General features: G+C 53.7%; 8 protein-coding genes across 8 annotated transcripts; 4 read left to right on the top strand and 4 right to left on the bottom strand.

The window, feature by feature from the left end:
• The first annotated feature begins 389 nt into the window (after positions 1–389).
• Positions 390–907, top strand: B0H65DRAFT_97345 (uncharacterized protein). The gene has a single exon (XM_062831632.1). It carries the CDS (start codon positions 535–537, stop codon positions 811–813), a length of 279 nt encoding a protein of 92 aa, XP_062684019.1. The 5' UTR covers positions 390–534; the 3' UTR covers positions 814–907.
• On the bottom strand, positions 908–2,038 carry B0H65DRAFT_97351 (uncharacterized protein). The gene has a single exon (XM_062831634.1). It carries the CDS (start codon positions 1,888–1,890, stop codon positions 1,003–1,005), a length of 888 nt encoding a protein of 295 aa, XP_062684018.1. The 5' UTR covers positions 1,891–2,038; the 3' UTR covers positions 908–1,002.
• Positions 2,039–2,587: 549 nt separating this feature from the next.
• Positions 2,588–4,811, bottom strand: B0H65DRAFT_97349 (FAD binding domain-containing protein). Its single transcript, XM_062831633.1, has one exon. The coding sequence runs from the start codon at positions 4,621–4,623 to the stop codon at positions 2,716–2,718; it is 1,908 nt and encodes a 635-aa protein (XP_062684017.1). The 5' UTR covers positions 4,624–4,811; the 3' UTR covers positions 2,588–2,715.
• Positions 4,812–6,342: 1,531 nt separating this feature from the next.
• B0H65DRAFT_97335 (uncharacterized protein) lies at positions 6,343–8,235 on the top strand. Its single transcript, XM_062831631.1, has 2 exons — positions 6,343–6,587; positions 6,803–8,235. Exons 1-2 carry the CDS (start codon positions 6,500–6,502, stop codon positions 8,017–8,019), a joined length of 1,305 nt encoding a protein of 434 aa, XP_062684016.1. The 5' UTR covers positions 6,343–6,499; the 3' UTR covers positions 8,020–8,235.
• A 1-nt stretch (position 8,236) lies between these two features.
• B0H65DRAFT_567520 (heterokaryon incompatibility protein-domain-containing protein) lies at positions 8,237–10,879 on the top strand. The gene is made up of 3 exons (XM_062830369.1): positions 8,237–8,872; positions 8,938–10,221; positions 10,247–10,879. The coding sequence occupies exons 1-3, from the start codon at positions 8,570–8,572 to the stop codon at positions 10,778–10,780; spliced, it is 2,121 nt and encodes a 706-aa protein (XP_062684015.1). The 5' UTR covers positions 8,237–8,569; the 3' UTR covers positions 10,781–10,879.
• A 354-nt stretch (positions 10,880–11,233) lies between these two features.
• On the bottom strand, positions 11,234–14,993 carry B0H65DRAFT_97324 (uncharacterized protein). Its single transcript, XM_062831630.1, has 2 exons — positions 14,374–14,993; positions 11,234–14,315 (listed from the first exon to the last, which is right to left on the bottom strand). The coding sequence occupies exons 1-2, from the start codon at positions 14,815–14,817 to the stop codon at positions 11,334–11,336; spliced, it is 3,426 nt and encodes a 1,141-aa protein (XP_062684014.1). The 5' UTR covers positions 14,818–14,993; the 3' UTR covers positions 11,234–11,333.
• A 1,265-nt stretch (positions 14,994–16,258) lies between these two features.
• B0H65DRAFT_97122 (Maf1 regulator-domain-containing protein) lies at positions 16,259–18,159 on the bottom strand. The gene is made up of 2 exons (XM_062831625.1): positions 17,756–18,159; positions 16,259–17,662 (listed from the first exon to the last, which is right to left on the bottom strand). The coding sequence occupies exons 1-2, from the start codon at positions 17,759–17,761 to the stop codon at positions 16,499–16,501; spliced, it is 1,170 nt and encodes a 389-aa protein (XP_062684012.1). The 5' UTR covers positions 17,762–18,159; the 3' UTR covers positions 16,259–16,498.
• On the top strand, positions 17,896–18,051 carry B0H65DRAFT_419132 (uncharacterized protein; the record flags this gene model as incomplete). The annotated part of the gene is made up of 1 exon (XM_062824187.1): positions 17,896–18,051. A coding segment is annotated over one exon (156 nt), but the record flags the coding sequence as incomplete, so codon positions are not given.
• Positions 18,160–19,303: the final 1,144 nt, after the last annotated feature.

Raw genomic sequence — 19,303 nt, 5'->3', positions numbered from 1 at the left:
ACCCAATTATAGTCATCTTTTTAGCGCCGGCTCCCCACTTACCGTAATGCCTCCGTAACGAACGATTTAATACGGGAGGTGATTGTTCAGTTTTTTGACCCTGCCACGTGATTGAAAGACCCGTTTCATGTCCTTCCCACTCCTATAGATAATCTTAGTGAGGGCCAGACTAGTAGTTGGGTCGGTGACGACCAGCGAATCCCTGGTGTTGTATGTTCTTTTGGTTGTTTTTACACCTTATTAATCTACCTTTTTGTTCCTGGAACTTTCTGTTTATCTTTCTCCACTTTTCTTCTCTTTCCTTTTTTTTTCTTGTTTCTTTCTTTCCGGCTTCCCCTTCTTTGCCTTCCCGCGTGGAACCTCCACCTACACGAGACAGATCAGTAAACGTTCAATGATAATATCGTACATACATACCCCTTCACAGCTTTTCAAGAAAGGTTGTGTGATGCAAGTTTAAAGGGCAACCATTAACCGTTGAAACCCCAATTCCGTCGTCTCGGGTTGGTTACTTACTACCAGCATATCAACAAGATGGCACATCTCCCAATCAAAGTTTTGATATTGACGGTCTTGAACAGTGCCCATGGACTTCAACCAAGCCTCGAGATATACGCCTTCCCGTTCCTAAGTAAGAGCGTAAAAAGTAGTGACACAATAAATGAACCGCTCGCCTATCGTACAGTAGCGGCATCTCGTTGTGCTTACTTCATGTGTTTCGTCACCATCATCGTCTTAATTCCCCCCTTCCGCTTACGTTATGCCCCTCCTCGAAGATCCGTGAGCTGCCAGCAGCGAACAACACCCATCTGAATCCCCCTTTATCTACCATCACCACCACCAGACGTCCTCTAAGCCGTATAAGCCCCATTTGAAAAGATTCTAAGGTATTAATCATTCATTACAATCATTATTACCCTAACCCAATGATTTTCCTTCATCCCCCCAATCCCCATCCCCATCCCCCATTCACTCAGAAAAACCTCTCAGAGTCTCCCCCCTTTACTCAGTGAAATCCGTGCCCGTGCACTCCTCCCTCCACTCCTCCATCTGCTTCCTCTGCTTCTCCTGCACCAGCGCCCAAAGCCCATACGCGTCCTTTCCAATGATCAACCTCGCGGGCAACTCTCTATCCGCATACTTGCCGTTCCCACTGAGCGCATCCACCACCACGTCCGCCAACTTGGCCGGGTCACCAGGCTGCTTGTTATTCTTCTCCTCCCACTGTGCCAGCGTGCCCATCATCTCCTGGCTTCCGTTCTCGCCCCTAAGCTCGTCGATCGTCTTGGCCGGGTTCAGCAGATGGCCCTGGTCGAGGACCGGCGTGCGGAAATAGCCCGGCTCGATAACGGTAACCTTGACGCCGAGGTGCTTGACCTCGCCGGTCAAGGCCTCGGAAAGAATCGAGCACGCGGCCTTGGTCGCCGAGTAGAGACCGGCGCCCGCGGGGCCCAGATACGAAAGAATAGACCCGACGTTGGCAAGAACACCGCCACGCTGACGGCGCAAGACGGGAAGCACGGCGCGGCCGACAGCCAGCTGGCCCAACACGTTGGTGTTGAAGGTCGCGAGAGCCTCCTCGGCGGAAGCCTCCTCGCAGCCGCCGGCCAGGACGTAGCCGGCCGAGTTGACGACGATGTCGATGCGGCCGGAAACGTTCTTGGGGTGGGAGACGATGCGCGCGACGGTCTCGGCGAGGACGGCGTCAGGGGAGGTGACGTCGAAAGTCTCGGCGATGCAGGATTCTTGCGAGGTCAAGGAGGAGGGGATCTTGGCCGGGTTGCGGGCGGTGGCGAAGACGATGTCGCCTTGGGCGAGGGCGCGGAGGGCGATCTCGCGGCCGAGGCCGGAGGAGGCGCCGGTGATGAGCCAGACTTTGGGGGCGGACATTTTTGTTTTGTTTGAGTGGGTGAGAGTGGTGAAGGGTTTGGGTTGTGATTATTTGATGGAGAAGAGAGTGAAACACAGGTTCGGGGAGGTGGCTTTTTATAATCTGGGTATCAAGCAAAGTCTTGAATCCATGAGTTGCTTATAAAATCTACCCGCAATTCGGCCGCTGTCGTTCCGGGTCGGGGATCCGAAAGGGCCCTGTGGGACTTCTTCGGGAACCAATTGGTGGGCAAGAGCCCCTATTCGCTATAAGGGCTGTCAACACCTCAACGCCCCCACGGCGATCTAGGGACTAGCTAGGAGGCTCCTTGTTGTGAGGTGTTTAATGATTTCCACTCACCGTCATCCACGTGGTGGAGCGGCGACCGTTTGATCATGATTGATGTGCTGGATTTCGGACAATTCAGATGTGATGATGCAGTTTCCTGTGATGCCAATGTCTTTACTGCTTTTGCTGCATGTAGGCTGTCGGAAATATGAGGTGGACACGGCTGATGGGAACAGATGGGGCTTTTCGCTTCTTCCGGTAAAAATTGCGAGTCTTTTTTTCCCAATCTCCAAAAGTTCATGATCGATTCGATTTCGGGCTTCTCTGGTCTAAACACGTCAAGGGACTGGTGGAGAAAGATGGGGTAATCAGGGGGATGGTCCCAAACACTAAACCTGGGCGTCCCTCTTTTGCATTGTAGGCGGTATAGAAGTTTAGTAGGTTGAGCGGAAAGGATGGGAGAGTGGGAGAGTATACAAACAAGAAAAAAGAAGAAAAGAAAAAGAGCAATGAAAAAGAGCAATAAAAATGCAAGTCAGAGAACACCTACAACCTTTTCAAATACCAACTTTCGTCTCCCACTCCTTCACAAACTCCTGCAGTGACGACAGATATCCAATGTGAGAAACATAACCGTCAGGCCTCACCATTACAAATCCAGCGCTCCCATTGTCCAATCCAAGCAGACCATGGACCCGACCACCCGGGTCCGCATATGAAGCAACGGCGTTCTCCCCTGTAGCCGGCTGCTGTACCTGCTGCAGCTCACCATCGCCCGCGCTACCAATCCGATCCTCTGCAACGTGGTAGAAAATGCAGTGAAGTGAGCACTCACTTTTGACGACCGCCAATACCCTCTCGCCCGCCAGTGTTAATCCCTCAACCGTCACCGCATCACGATCTCTTGTTCCTGTTCCGGAGAACAGCAACAAATGCCAAGACGCACCTCGACACAGTCGGTGCAAGCTCGTTTCTTTCCTCTCATCCTCCTCCAACAGGTCCGGAGCTCTTGTCCCGCCACCTCGCCCACCTGTTCGTCCTAAACGGGGTACTAGCTCGATCACCTTCCCATCCGGCAATCGATCACCACCCCTCACCTTCTTCAGCAGCGATGACGATGACGAAGACGTGTTCGTCCCAACCACGACGCTTGCCCCCCTGTTCCCCGAATATGTCGTCCCAAACCCCGAAATAAACGCATAAAACCTCTTCCTAATCCATTTCACCCCAACCAACCACGGCACCACCCACGGCAGCACTGCATTCCGCACCTTCAACACCCACGGACTCGCCGCAGCCATGAAGCTGAACATCCTATCCGTCCCCTGAAGGAGCGCCTTCCCCACGGGGTAGCGCTCGGCATGATAGCTGTCTAGCAACGCCTCTTTTGCTTCATCCGTCAATCTGTCCCGGTACTTGAGCACCGTACCCAGCTTCCAGCCCAGATTGACGGCGTCCTGGATCCCGACGTTCATCCCCTGTCCGCCCGCGGGACTGTGGATGTGCGCGGCGTCGCCGGCGACGAAGAGCCGGCCGGAGCGGTACGCGTTGACGCCCCGGTGGTGTAAGCGGAAGCGGGCGAGCCAGACGGGGGAGTGCACGGTGCCGGAGCCGGGAGGGGCGAAGGAGTCGAGGAGGGATTGGAAGTGGGCGAGGGTGGGGGGTTCGTGGCTTTGTTCGCCGTGCTGTTGCTGTTGCTGAGGTAGGGAATCGGAATCAGCGGGTCGAGATGGTTGCTGAGTGGCCGAATGTCCTCCTGATGCGATGAGGCGGATCAGACCGTCGTCGTTGTCGTCGGCGTGGGGTGAGATGGGGAAGAATGCGAGGAGGCCGGTGTCGCCGAGGCAAATGGTGAATCGGTCCCGCGCAATATTGGAGTTGCGTAGGCGGGCGTCGCAGAGGATGAAGTCCTGTGGGTAGGCGTCTCCGTCAAAGGTAAGGTTTTCGGCAGAATGTCGAACCACGCTGTGGGCGCCGTCACACCCGACGACGTATTTGGATCGGATCGTTATCTGGGTGCCGTCGGGCTTCTCCAAAGTGGTAGTGACACCATTGGCGTCCTGAACGATGCTGGTGGCAGTATAACCCCGCTCAACGGCTTTGCCATACTTGGCCAGGGTCTCTTCCATGAACTTCTCGGTCTCGGCCTGAGAAACCATCAGAGGCAGGGGATATTTGGTGTCGGTGATGTCAAGGTCATCCAGATCTACTCTGGCTACCAGTTTGCGGTTGATGTTCATCACCGCGCCACGAGCGATAGAACCTCTAGGGATGAGCTTGTCAACAGCTCCATGGCGGTCTAGCAGTTCCTGAGTACGAGGGTGGACGACTAATGCTCTGCTATTCTCTGAACGGGCTGGGCTTTTGTCGATGATGCGGAAGGATACGCCTTGTAGAGCCAGTTCGAGGGCTAGAGTAGTCCCTACTGGGCCAGCTCCGACTATTAGGACGTTGCAGTGGTCCATTGCGGAGGTAAGGTGTTGCAGTGCAATGATGTGTAAATGCGGGTGACACCAAACAGGAATGATGATATGATGCTTTCAATGCTTGGAGTTGAGGAGCTCCCTATACCGCTTGCTGGTAATAAATAAGTACGATACGCTTGGACCTTTTTATAGGAGGTTCGAGTTCGTGATATCAAGGGTTGTGGAGTCATCGCCATATGGCAGCTGACTCCTACGGACATGTTCGGAAAGAGACTCTCTTCATCGCTAGTGGTAGTTAGCTCATGACAATCAGCCGGACAGATCTCCCTCCGAGTAATATTCTCAGCAAGAAAATGTCGCATCTGACGACGTCGCTACTGGTGATCACAGAAGAGCATTGTCGTGGAGAGTAGTCATCATGGTCTTGGCGATGGCTGAGCGCGGGAAACACAGGAGGTGACCATGTCGCCGACATTTTCCGCAATGAATTTAATACAGGTAGTCCAGCAGTTAAATCCTCGTATAGATGTTACTATTCCCGGTATTTCCAACCAGTCGCCGGAAATGGCAAGTGACCAGTTGGGAGACTGGTAAAAAACGAAGCAATGGTGTGTTGATATTTCCAGCATTGGCGAAAGCAAAAATTCTCGTGGAGAAATTGATCAGTTCCTCAAGGAAGCACAACATCGAAGATTGAAAGTCGATGACAAGACAACAACAGGTGAAGGTGCTCGAGGTGTGCAAAATGCCTGCCGGGATTGAGCCGCGTTGCTGAGTTGCCGCCGGCAATCTGACTGACTGCGGCCCTTGCTCCTGCGCTTGCAGCTGACAGCGGACAGCAAGCAAAAAGATGACACTTGACGGCTGTCCCACAGCTGCAAGGGACTCCACCTTAAATTTCGCAGCTTGCACTCGTGCACAGACCATAGCCAACAAGGCACAGACCAGGACCCAATCCCTATTTAAGACCGTCCCCCCGGCCCAATTTTTACCTGGTTTTTTCCTTTTTTTTTCTTTAGCTCTCTTTGCCTTTTGGCTTAGATCAAGTGTAGTATCTGTTCTTTTCAGTTTAATCTCTGAAAGTGCTCTACGGAGTACAATCGTGATTATTCTAATTTTTGCAAATCGGTCGGTGTTCCTCTAGGCTTGCCTATGAACACCTTCCACTGTGTCCCTGGTATTACACTGCCTCCAGGCGACGCGAACTACTACTTGTTTGTGCTCACGACTTTTTCGTTGCAATCCTGGGCCATGCGCTTGGGGTGTGAGGAAGAAGGTTGTTTTTTGCTTGTCGTGAACATGTGAGGTGAAGATGTTGATTGTTTTTGAGGTTCATGCGCGCGGGACGGCCGCAGTGCTCCGCAGTTGACATTCATGTTTTGATGACAGCTGAACATGCCGTTGGTCGCGACGGGCCGCAATGTGACGCACCCTCCACGATGATTTCGGAACCAACTCAGGTCGTAGTCTCGAACCGATGTTGGCGATGCGACAAGTGTTCCTTTGTGTGTACAACGCATCTAGCATCCTTTCCCCCCTCCAGCCGCAATGGCCGAGGTATGTTTTGCGATGGAGACCTCAAATTGATGGCCCTACGCTAGGCAACTGAAGTGTGCAGGGAACAGCGGTCCATGATGCAAGTTTCATCCAAACCTCAGCTCTCACTCTCAGAAAGCGGACGGAGCAATCAAATCATTGTCAAAGTGTCCAACTTGCGTGTGGAACCATCTCACCTCCTTGAACCTCAACACCACCATCCATCATAACCTTGCGATCCACGACCATACCTCTGTTATTTCTACTGTTGAATATCTTGTACATCATTGCTGTCGTTCAGCCGCAATTCGCTTTCATTCGCCTGACCGCACCCGACCAACCAACAACGTGCGAGCATCATATCGCCACACATTTCATCATGGCAGGAGGGTTAATGAACTCGATACATGCCCCAAAGGCCCATCAACCACCGCCAGCCTCATCGCCGCCACCGTCTCATTCTCACCGTGAGTCGCCCAGCAGCTACCCCATGCATGTCCTCAGGGGTCGCAAATATGGACTGGGTGCACGGCATTGATGGCATATGTGGTATTTTGGAGCTCATATACCGCCTTAACGGGCTTGTCTCTTGAGCGTCAGGTTCCCTCAAACCACATGCCAAATGACATCCTGCATTCCCAACCATGACCTAATGACCAGTGACTGACATTGGATTCTATAGACTCCCATGACGAGGGCGGCTCTTTCCACGATGGACCAGGTCCAAAGTCCAAGAGGCACAGACCACCACGCGGCAAAAAGCAGCTTATGAAATACATCCCAAAGCCAGACCCCGAGCCTCAGCAACAGTCACCACCACCTCCTTCACCACCAGCGGCGGCAGCAGCAGCAGCAGCGCCCGTTAAGCCTCCTTCTCCGCCAAGGGCCCGGGTCTCCCCTAAACTACAGCCGCAGGCTCAACCGAAACCATCCGTCGCCATTGCCCCCAATCCTCCACCTCCCATCACCACTACTTCCATCCTCATCAGGACCACCACCACCACAACCACCAGCAACACCTCCCCCATCGCCAAATCACCCGTCCGCGTCAGCCCCTCCGCCAAACACGAACTAATCCGCTACACCAAGATCGTCCGCCGCCTCAAATGGAAGCTCCCCTTCCTCGCCTCCGGCTACGCCCTCGCGCTTAAGGGGCGCGACCCTAAGCATGGAGACGCCGTGATTAGCGGTGGCGTGCTCAACGAGGGGGAGATCATGTTCAAGCTCGATTTCTTTGAGTACTACATGCTCATTGAGCGCGCGCTGGTTCACTTGCTGGGGGTGTTTGGCATTACGGTTAGTGGGAATGGGATCCAGGGGAAGGGGTTGGCGGGGAGTCGGTTTAGTGGTCAGGGTGGAGGGAGCCGTGGGGGCAGTGGCAGCCGTGGGGGAAGTCCTAAGGAGGGTTCACCTAATCGTGCTGGGCCTGTGGCTGGGGGGGAGGGTGCTGCTGGGAATGGGGGTGGGAACAAGTTTCAGCATCGGTATCATGCCCATGTGCTGGAAGCGTTCGATTCCCCTGTTCACCCGCTACATGATATCTTGGGCAAAGGGGAGGTGCGCAAGCAACTGCAGCGGGCGAAGGACCTCCGGAACCGATGGAAGACGGCCGATTCAGAGGCGGAGGAGAAGGAGCGGGTGAAGTTGACGGCGCCGTTGGAGAGTTATGACGTGGAGAAGATGCTGGAGACGATCTTCCAGGGGTTCGATGCGGCGTTCTTGATTGCTGAGTGGCATGTCAGGGACAAGGAGGGTGGCCTGGATAAGGGCGCGCAGTCGTCGCTCAATTGGGCGGATGATGATGATGAGGATGGTGATGCGACCATGATGGATTGGGCGGCGCAGGAGGCGGATCAGTGGGAGTTTATGGTGGATGCTATGGATTGGGAAGCTGTCTGAAAAAACCTTGCCCTTGATGGCCCTTCGTGGTTGTTTTGTGATGTGGTGTTGGGAGCTAACTGGTAATATAGGACTAAGCTTTTTTAATGTATTATTATGTATGGTATCGTTATCATATGACATTTTGGGTATGGCCAGATCTCGGCCATGATGAGCTGATGATCCCACCAAGTAAGATAGGCTTTTGAAGAAAAGGAAGAGAACACCAGCTAAGCTTAAAGATTCGTTCATGGACGGAAAAAACGGACTAACCCTTCCCATCGTCCAAAGAGTGAGTGAAAGACACCTTGGCGCTTGGAATCTTCCAACAATTTCTGTCACGATAAGTCGTTTGTTCGGATGTTCCCCGCACCCAAATTGAGTCTTAAATCTGACGACGGTGGGCGACGAATGGGATGCCTCAATTGCGCGCTTATTGACGAGACTGTCTTCTTCCCGTCAACTTCACTCCAGCATCAACACCTGCTCTTCATATCTCCTGCCATTGGCATTTGGGTATCTGATCGGATGTACTTGCCCATAGCATCATCAGTGATATCCAGGAAATAAGATGGCCACAACCAACGAACGCCAATTCACCTATGACTCGATCCTTCTTCCAGATGCCACTACTCACATCCGCCTACTGGAGCTTTGCCCGGTTCCTGATAACGATGACGAGCTCTACTGCAAATTATACACTGCGCCCATCACAGACTTGCCAAGGTACAGCGCGGTGTCATACGCATGGGGCAGTAACACCAAAACCCACAGCATCCGGGTCGTTGACCACGACCGTGCACAAACCTCGACGGAAAAAGGCTTGGAATACAAACTGGAATACGTCTCTTCCCTTCCTATCACGTCGTCCTGGGTACCTGTCTGCGTCAATTTCGTACATACAAAGAACTCCGCTTGACGCCTCTCTGGATCGACCAGATCTGTATAAATCAAGACGACGACGAAGAAAAGTCATGTCAGATTCAACTCATGAAGCAGATCTACTCGTCAGCAAAGGAGGTTTATGCTTGGCTCGGCCTCGACGCCGATGGCTCCGACGAGGTTATCCAAGCCTTCTGCCAGGTTGCCGAGTGCATGTGGGACTCTGGGCTTTTCGGCAAGCACCGGGCCACGAAATGGTTTCCTGCTCCTCGCGCCATCTTTTACAACAGGATAGACACTCCCGAGGTCCAAGCCTTGCTGCGGAAGGTCATACCGATAGTTGTCCCGCTGTTGCGGGAGAAGAAGATCTTGGCTTGGTACAAGAGAAGCTGGTTTTCGCGGATATGGACCATACAGGAGTTTTGTCTCAACCAGTATACCTTCTTCGTCTGCGGCGACAGGGCGGTCCTGGATGAAATAGTGCTACTGGTCTGGGAGCTCTTTCTCATTCTCCCCGATTTTCATCACGACAGAAGATTCCGGAACGCCTTTTCAGAAAACCATTCCGAGATCCTTTCTTTGATAGATTCACTGCCAGCAAGCCTGATCCCACCTCCAATGCAACACCTGTTTGGAACAAAAGGGTCGTGGAAACGTGGGAAACTTACCTCCCTACGAGAATTACTCGAAGAGGTATCCACGCGGCTTGATCTCGGCGACAACCGCGTCGATATTCATTCAACAAAATACCGGGACAGAATCTATGGCCTGCTGGGTCTAGCGGCCGATGCCGAAGAGCTAGTAGATATTCGGCCAGATTACAGCAAGACCACCACGACGGCCGAGGTGCTCACACAGGCAGCGCGGAGTATCATCAAAAAGGAAGATAGCGTTTACATCCTTCGCTTCGCACAGTTCCCCAAATACAATGTCGAAGACCCAGACCCAGAAGATGAATCCGGCCACCGGCGGCACCCGGAACAACAACTCCCCTCATGGATCCCGGACTGGGGAAACGGAACAAAATACAGCTACCAATTCCTCGACGGCGTATTCTCAGCCTGCGGCAAGTTTTCAGACAAAGTTGACCTAATCCCCACTTCCTCCCCGTCCACTCTCGGCCTTCGGGGCCTGGTGGTCGACAAAATCGAGGCCGTGGGACGGTTGCCCTGGCGAGCAGATTGGGGGTTCAAAGAAGAAGGGTACCATCACTACATCCTCCAGTATTTCGCCATCATCAAAGACATGAGGCGTCGTTCGGCAGAGAAGAACGGTGACATATACCCCAACGCCTCAAGACGCAACCAAGCATTATGGCGCCTGCCCCTCGGCGACTGTTACGTGAATGGCGGCCCCGGCCAAAAAGAGAGGAAGGGCTAGCGCGGATGACGTTCTCCCGGTCTTTGTGGAGTTGATTGATCATTGCAACTTTTGCTGTGCAAAGGACGAGGAACTACAGCAACGACGGCAGCAACAACAGCAACAACAGCAAAGCGACAACGATAGCGGCAACGACAACGGCAGCAAGCCAGAACCAGAGCCAGTACCCGGGCTCGACCAGGAAACCTTCGATTTCATGGCCGACCGGTGGGAAGAACTTCAAGCCACAGGCTCCTATCTCCACAACATGATGCACATGGACAGGAAACGTCCGTATCTCACTGCCAAAAAGGGGTATCTGGGCATGGCGCCCGAGCATGCGCAACCTGGTGACGTGGTGGTCCTTTTGTGTGGGGATAGCATACCTTATGTGCTCAGGCCTGTCGTCGGAGATGGAGAAAGGGATGATGATAATAGGTATACATTTGTTGGCGAAGCCTATTGTGATGGGATCATGGATGGGGAGCTGGAAGAAAAGTTGGCGACAGAAACAAAAAGGGAGGATTTCTTCCTTGTGTAGGTAGTTAGTGTAGAGGTAGTAGAGTATATAAGGGTACTCTTGCTCAGTCAGTGTCAGTCTTGTAAATACGGTGGGTGGGAGACTGGGAGGGAAGTAAATAGTAACCGTAATTTATATAAAGCATGGCAGGATAAAAGAATAAAAAGAGTGGCTGGCTGTTGGTCACTTACATACCATACCGTGACTTACTCCTTCAGGTAAAAGAGGGTTTATTAGGTTCCATTCACGAGGAAGGAGGAGGAGGAATATTGGGAGTTGAACAGAAACAGTGCCGGCGGGCGGCCGGGCCAGACTTCTCAAAAAAGATACGATACGATACGATACCCATTACCCTTTTCATTGCCGTTTTGTAAAAAAAAAGAAAACCCTAAAAACATATTTACTGTAGTATGTAGTGTAGTAGTGTGTTCATCCCTTGCTCCCACCCCCCCCATCTCTGCCTTCTTGTCATTACCACCGCCAGTCCACTTACCTTGGTATCCATCCATACATCCTCCTACCCCCTCAACATGCCCTGGTTGGGTATTTCCTCCCCTGGGTTTCCCTGTCCTATCTAGCGATTCAAAGTCAACAACCCTTCAATATATCTCCTAGTATCCACACCAATCCCCTGAGCCAACTTGGTCGCTCCGTCTGTCCATCCTCCTCCTCCTCCTCCTCCTGTCCCTTCTCCTGGTGCAGCAGTAGTAGCTCCGGTCCCAGCCGCACCACTAACACCACTGCTTTCCGAACCCTTTTCATTACCAGCGCCACTTCCTCCAGCACCCGCTGCAGCAGCAGCCGCATTCACAATACTCCCAACACTGCTCACACCCCTCGTGTGCCCGAGATGTCTATCACCACCAACAGCCCCAACAGACAATCCAGTCCCGCTCTCCCCCGCTGTAGCTTTGCGGATGAGGAAAATCTCTTTGGAAACTTCAACCATGTCATTCCCCCTTCTCCTCGCTGATGAAGAAGATGAGCCGGTAGCGCTAGCGGAGGCGGGCATAGCTGTTTCACTTGATGTGTGCTCTTCTTGGTCGTATTCTTCCTCATCCCCATCTTCGCCTTGTCCTTCGTTGTCGGCGTCATCACCAGGTAGTTCATGTTGTAGTGGTAGTTGGTCTGCGGGAATGCAAGCTGTGCTTGGGAGGGAGTCGTCGGGTGCGGACGCAGCAGTGCCGGAGGGATTAGAAGAGGCAGCGGCGGGATCAGCAGCGGGGTCAGAGGAAGAAGCATCAGGATTAGGCGACGAAGAACCAGACACCCTCCGCCTCCGAAGAGTTTTATCACTTGCCGCCCTCGCACGTCGGGGTTTATTGACGTTGGCGAAAAGAACCTGGTTAGCGTCGGTGAAGGAGGCGACTGTGGGAGAGGAAGCAGCGGCCGGGGAGTGCGTTCTTGTAGTAGCAGAGGATGGAGAGGAGACGGATAGAATATGCTGGTGTTGGGACTCGGCGGCGGCGGCGGCAGTCCGTTCGAGAATGCGGTTCCAAACGATCCACCATCCTCTACTTGTCTTGCATGTTCGCTCATACCCGGTGAGGTTATCGTCGCGCGTGTTGATGAACATGTTGAGGATCTGGTTGTGGGTGTTCAGGGCTTCGATGCGGCTCCAGGGTGCTTTGGCCGCCTTGGCCGATGCTGTCTCTGAACCACCAAAAACTCCCGCCGCCACAGGAATGGGAGGCTCAGGGATGTTAGGAATCGTTGAATGAACGGTGAGTTCCTTTGGGTCCCAGACTAGATCGTAGATCTGCCCACTTCCTCCCGCTACAGAGTCAAAGGGACGCTCAGGCCTGTAAGCCGTAGCCCGCAACAGCGACTTTCGGAGAGGGGCCATTTGCTGGTGCAAGTTCCGGTAGAAACCTTCCCAAGCGAGCGAATCGGTGCGCAGCTGAAAGAGGAAGACAAAGATGAAGGGACGCATGACGTAGACCACCACCCGCAGCTTCTTGGTCTTGTTGCGGTCTTGGGAGTCAAAGCTGGTGGCGGCGGAGGTGATACCCGTAGTACCGGCGCTTCCTTTGCTACCCAACGACGACGTGTGTCCTGAGCCTGAAGGGTTCACGGAACGAGAGGCTGCCGAGCCGGTTTCGAGAGTCGGCGTGGGGCTGTTGGCTGTGGTAACGGTGGTGACGCGGCGATGGCCATCATCGTCAGTGACGGTTACTGTGCCGGTGCTGGTACCCTGGGGATCTGTCTCAGCGAGCTCGGTGTCATGGCTACCGAAATCTTGTTGGAACTGTGAAGCGTGACGGTTTTCGCCTTCGCTTTCGATTTCGACAGTGAGGGTGCGCAACAGCAGACGCGAGTTGGAGTCTTCAGCCTCGAAGGGGTCGATGGGCTCACCGTCGGGGCTGGTGGCCGGCGTACCCTCCAGATCGCCCATGAGACCGATCAAGAACTGGGAGTCCTTGGGCGGCTTCTTTGGCTTCTGATCCTCAACCTTCTCCTTTTGTTTTTCGGCGGGTTGAGAGCTGCCTCCCATACCCAAACTCCAGTGGGTTCCATAGCCCATTTTCAGGTAGCTAAACAGATGGCCCACGCCTCCTTGCTCATCCGTCGTCAGGCTAGCCGGCGTCCCCGTCCCCGTACCCGTGGGGCTCGCAGGACTTTTGCCCTTGGTCGGAGGATGGAGAGAAGTAACCGGTCTTGGTGGTCCCGACGGTCTACCATCCGAATCCGAAGTCGTCTTGCTCTGCTCCGGCTCCGACTGCGGCGTCGATGTCGGCTTCGGTTTCGGCGGCGGCAATCTCAAATCCGACACCTTCAGTCCAGGCGACATCACCTCCCCAAGCGAGGCAATCTTGGCCCTACTGCCCGTCTGTCTATGCTGCCTCCTCGGCGGTACTCTCGTGGCCGTCGGACTCTCAATAACCCCATACGCGTTCTCTCCCCACGTATACATATCCTCCATCCACCAGACGACCGAGCGTAACGACTGCCTCGACAGCGCACCTGTGCCCAAGAAAATCGCACCGTCGTCTGCGCCCGGTTCCGCTCCGGTACCAAGCCACTCCGTCGACTCCTTTCCTTCCTCCCCAGGCTCTCCAAATCTGCCCACCACCAAATCTACAAGCCCCTCGACTCTGTCCACCATCCCCTCCAACACCTCCCTCTCTCCTGAACCTCTATCCTCTTCTCCCACTCCAACGCCCAGCTCTCCACTGGCAGCGATCTTGATCCCGCCATAGATGTTGCAAGCCGGGTTACCGTGCAGCAACACGTTCCAAGTGGACAGGAACAGGTCCCAGTAGCGGCTGAGCAAGGAAACGAACTTGGGCCGCTGGGCGCGCACGAAGAGTGATGACAGGGAACTGTCGTGGTGCAGGAGGAAGCAGGCGTGGGCGCGGAGGAGGTCTCGCAGCAGGAGAGCGGCGGGCTTGAGTTCGCGGGAGGAGTATTCGGCTTTTTGGTCTTGTTCAGTTGTCGATGATGCGCCGCCTTTGCGAGGGCTGCCGGGGATGGGAGACTGGGGACGGGAGGCGGGGGTTTTGCTGTTGCTGGCACCGCCTTGGTTGGGGAGGGGAAGGCGGGTGAGGTCTATGGACTGGTTTGTGGTGTTGATTAGTTATCGTTCATGATGGGATGAAAAAATAAAGACTTACAGCCAAAATCCACCAGCCCGGCTCCAACTCATGAAGCACCACCCTGCTCTTCTCCGTATCAATCGTATTAACCGACCTCCCGCCCGAGAAACTCTTGCCGAACTCGACCATGCCCTGGGCCAGTCCTATCTGCCTGAGGCGCTCATTCTTCTCCTCTTGAGAGACAGCTTCCGTGCCGGGGGCAGCTGCTCCAGTCACAGAATTGGTTGGCGCATGACGGCGGCGTGATGATCTATCCGACCGATGTCTTCTACGCTGCTGGTCCTTCAGCGTCGTGACCGAGGCGTAGTAGACGATCTGGTCCTCGAGCGTGTCGTCGGTCGTGCCAAGACTGGGATTGTAGATGGCTAGGAAGCCAAGCTGAGCGGGGACGATGCTGTTGTTGTTGATGTTTTTTCCTCCAGCGCCTGCGCCGGATGGCCCCGTGGGTGCGCCCGACGCCATGATGCCGGCGACCTATGTTAATGTTAGGTACTGCTAATCTACCGGGCTCGGAACGGAAATAAGAATGTGGATATCGATCGGTATGCCCTGTCCGGGGCGGGGAATGTCGGCCGAAGTGCGGGCGTGCGGCGGCGGCGGAGGCGGGGGTACGGGGTACGGTAGTCGGTATGGGTATCGATGACTCGGTGGTATGGTATGGGTACCGTAACGGAGCGGAGCGGAGAGGACCCTTCGGGCAGGTGTTGTGGGTTTTGACCGGGAAGCGGTGAGTTCCTGTGTGCCGCTGATGGGTGATGCTCCACAAAGCGACACTCTTGTCGTGGTCGGTTAGAGAATGGAAAGAGTGAATGTTTCAACCCGTTGGTGTTCCGGGGCCGTACTCGTCACTACCAGATGACGAAGGGAAAGGCACCATCGAAGTGTGTTGCTTTGTCTCGACTTTGGTTTTGTGATGTCTCTTGATCGAAACCCTCTCGGGGACTTTTTTCACAATCGATAGCGATCGAGATGACCTGACTTGGACACTTTGGTGGATAAGGTCCCAGGTCCCGGCCTCGTTAGCGACGGAGCCTGGGGAGCTGAGCAATGGAGTCGAGTCTGTTGTGGTTGGAAAAGGGCGGAAAGACTGCCGGAATACCGGTACGAGTCCGATGGAGGCACTGTCGTCATCGCTCCTCTCTCTGACTGGGACAAGGGCTGTTTCTCGCTGCAGTGTGCGATAGTGGGGTAAACACAGCCATATACACAACGGGTACCTCACAAACAGGCGTCACCAGATGTCTTGATGTTTCACCACAAGCATGTTCGAAACATTTACCAGGGAAGCTTTTCATGCTTGTGTTTCCGCTGCCATGTGTTGAGAATACTTTTACAGTAATTCAATTTGTGAATAAACAATTAAAACTAATACAGTAGAGTAGTCATTCCTTCGTATACTGCCATGCCATGTTAAGGACTTTTTCCTTTTTTAGGCTTGTCCTCATCCATTCTCGTAGATGCTCCCCGTCTGTAGCAATCTGAAAGGCGAAAAACCCCAAATCAGTAGCCATTATACAGACTGATGGTGACCATTTCCGAAACAAACCTCAAAAAGCAAGACATGTTATTGCGCAATTCCCATAGTGAACCCCAAAAGAGCACACGAATCGCCGTCGAGAACTCTCTCCAATGCATTGCTGGCCAACTTTCTGCGGATATTTTGAGTCAATCCATGCCTCCCACCCATGTCTTAACCCAAAACCCATTTGAGAGAACATCTACCGTTTCCCGTGTTTGTATAAGCTAGCCAGCCAGCAAATACCCATTGTGATGTGATGTTATGCGTTGAAGCAGTGATGCAGCACCGACAGGTGCTGTTAGAAAAACAAAATCAAGCAGAAGACAGACTAAGGAGAAAAGAACCATGTACACACAAACAAAGAGACGAAAAAAAAAAGAACAGATGAAAACACCAACAGGAAAGAAATGCGAGCGCGAACCAACACCATGGTATCTCGAAAATCAGGAGCCTCTCACGCTCCCGTAGGCCCGCGCGCAATGAGGTTTGTCGTCAAAACAAAAAGAGCAAAAAACGTAGCAAGAAAGCAATAATAACATGACAGCCCCCTCGAGAACTGTCATCAGCGTCGTAGTTCTTTGAAGGACCTAACGGAATCGGATTGATATCACAAGCACAAGAGGCTTAGACATCAATCTCCATCCTCGACGCAATATCCTCACTGACCCCCCGGTACGGAACATTCTCAGAACGCCAACCCCCCTTGGCGGCCGAAGGTTGACTCCGACCACCATTAGTGTTATTGTCATTGCCATCTTCTTCCTCTTCGAGGTCTTCGTCCTCTTCGTAATCCCCCAGGATCTCAACGTCATCATAGTCGTAATCGTCATCGTGATACTGATAGTTGACATCACCATCAGCATCGCGATTCCATATTAGACCATCATCGGCCTCCAACTCGTCGTCATCTGCCATGACACGCTCGGCAAACTGGTCTCCGAGCCAGTACCTCGCGCGCTTGTTGGCTCCGCCGTCGTCGAGCTCCTCGTCGATCCCGTAGAGGGCGCGGCGTGGGCGCACGAGTCCGCCTTTTGCTGAGATGATGGCGTGGTGACCCGGTATTCTCGGACTATGGGACATAACCGGCATCCCGCGCACGTAGAGGTAGCAGACGCGCTTGAGAGTTTTGTTGAAGAAGAAGTAGTGGAGGGCCCAGATGGCGCCCTCTTCCTCGTCGAACGGGGCGTCGACGGGTTGGTAGGAGAAGATGGAGCAGTCCTTGAGGTCCATTTCTTTGTCGATGGACGCCCACATGGCGGGGCCCCAGACGGGTGACATGGCGAGGCCTGAGGAGCCAAAGCTGGAGGCGGCGGCGGGCGAGGAGCCCATGCGAGGTATTGTGACGTCCAGGAAGGAGGAGTTGGGCCGCACGCTTTGCAAGGTACTATCAATGTGGGCCATGACACGCCTCAACTCTTTCTCGCGCTTGAAGTCGTCGGGTCGCAGGACATTGGAGAAGTCGTAGTCGGGATGCGACGCATTGAGAGTGGCTATTAGGTATGCGTAGGTATTGCGGTTGGCCTTTTCGTTGAGCGAGCCGAATGGTGAAGACCGTTCGAAGTTGATGGTCTCGGCGATTGATTCGCGCTGTGGTGGTGACAGTGACTTGCCAAACTTGATGAGGTTGTCATGCTGAGTTTGGAGAGACTGTTGGATGTTCTTGTAAAGGCGCTTGTCGGAACCCGCAGCCTTGGTGGTGTAGAGATCGCAGCTGCCGGTGATGTGACAGTCTGGTGTGTCGAAGTTCAGAGCGCTCGTCACAACATCTATCGCAGGAAGAGATAGAAACTGTGAAAGGGTCAATATTGCTTTCGACGATCAACCGCTCCTGGTATTTGGAGGGTAGCGGTGCCCGGTCTGACCGGTACGACGTATACTTGCCTTCATTTTGCCGGTGGTTGCGCTGGCATGCGACTTGTGAAGGTGATGTGAGGGTTAGGTAATGGTAGAAACTGGAGGGGTTTGGCGGTTGCCGTAGTTGTTTGTATTATATTCGCGATGCTGTGCGACGAATTAAAAGAGACGGTGAGAGTGGTAACAAGGGCGATGAACAAGTGGCAGGCTCAGCTCCGCAATTGTTGTGGTCGTTGGTTGGAAGTGGGAGGGGTCGAGCGATGGCAAGATGGGAATTGTTTGAATGTGAAGTGAGTTACCGCAAGGATTATTCTTGTTTGTAGGAATTGTCAACCAGTGATTCTTGATCCCGGGTCGATCCGTGATGGCGCAACAGATTGATGCGAAACGTTGATATTGTTGTTGTTGTTGTCGTCGGAAAAGGCGGTGCGGAGGAAGTGGGAACAGGGTGGTGAACGGGGGATGATGTGACCAATCTAGGTCCGACGAGTCCGTGAGTTCGGGGGAAAGCGGTTAACGTGAGATAATGGAAATCCTGCCTAGAAGTATCGTTTCCCAGACTAAGTCCAGATGTGAAGAAAGGCAGACACGGGATGTATGATGTCTAGCGCGATGTCGAGTCCAGATAATGAAAGGGTAGAAGTAGGTAGTTAGAAGTGGGGTTGTTGTAAGTTGGTATGGGGAGGAATAGGGGTGACGCTATCGTCAGATATCTGAGGAGTCTCTTGGTGATGTCCTGCTGCTTGGTTGAAGTGAGGTTGAGATCAGTTTGGCAAACAAGAAGTGGGAAAAGTGGGAGGAGGGACAACTTGAAGAAGATGAATCCCATATGATGTTCTTTCCAATCCGAATGGGTGAAACCAAAGGGACCGCCGGCTATCGGGTCGGCATGATTGCACCGCTTCCGTGTTCAGCTTGGCTCCTCTTGTTGGTCATTGAAATCAGGGCCTCATGCTGGTGCCCGGTTGCGGTCTCGCTCCTTCCACTTCCTCCCGTCAGTCCTTCGTTATCTGACGTTCCAAGCCGTGCCATCAGGGCCAGAGCCGGTTCGCTGACGCTGACGGTAACAGGTGGGTGACCTTTCGGGTGAGTGGCCTGCTTGCGCCAGCCCACGTTGGCCTTGGCTCGCTGGGGATTGCTGGGGTGACGTTGGGGTCGACCCGCCTAAACCCCGGTCATGCGGGCGCTGCTGGCTCCTCGAGTCGGGTGGAGTCGCACCCCCTAAATGATCGGCGTTCCCTTGTCACCACAACGTCTCCATTCCCACTCCGCCGTTCCGCCTGGAAGCCTCCAGTCATCGCAACCATTTCCTGTGTGTCAATGTGTGTCAATGAAAGAGTGTGTGTCCCGGCCTGAACGCTGCTCATGTTAATCATCAACCACAAACACCTGACGAATAGAGTTTTCCTACCCCTCCACGAGCGTTGCTTCCAGCGTCGATGTGGACAAACCTTTCTTTGGTGGGCATCGAGGTAACGCCAACCCAACCTCTCCCGAACGAGTCGACCTGGTTCTGCGCATATACCCGATTGTGCGAGATTATGAACGGATGGATCGGTATTGGCAACGCGCCGT

The sequence above is a fragment of the Neurospora tetraspora genome (assembly GCF_033439725.1).
Source record: "Neurospora tetraspora strain CBS 560.94 chromosome Unknown B0H65scaffold_2, whole genome shotgun sequence".
Lineage (NCBI taxonomy): Eukaryota > Fungi > Ascomycota > Sordariomycetes > Sordariales > Sordariaceae > Neurospora > Neurospora tetraspora.
Note: the sequence above shows the minus strand (reverse complement) of the source record. Positions and strands in the feature narration are given on the sequence as shown.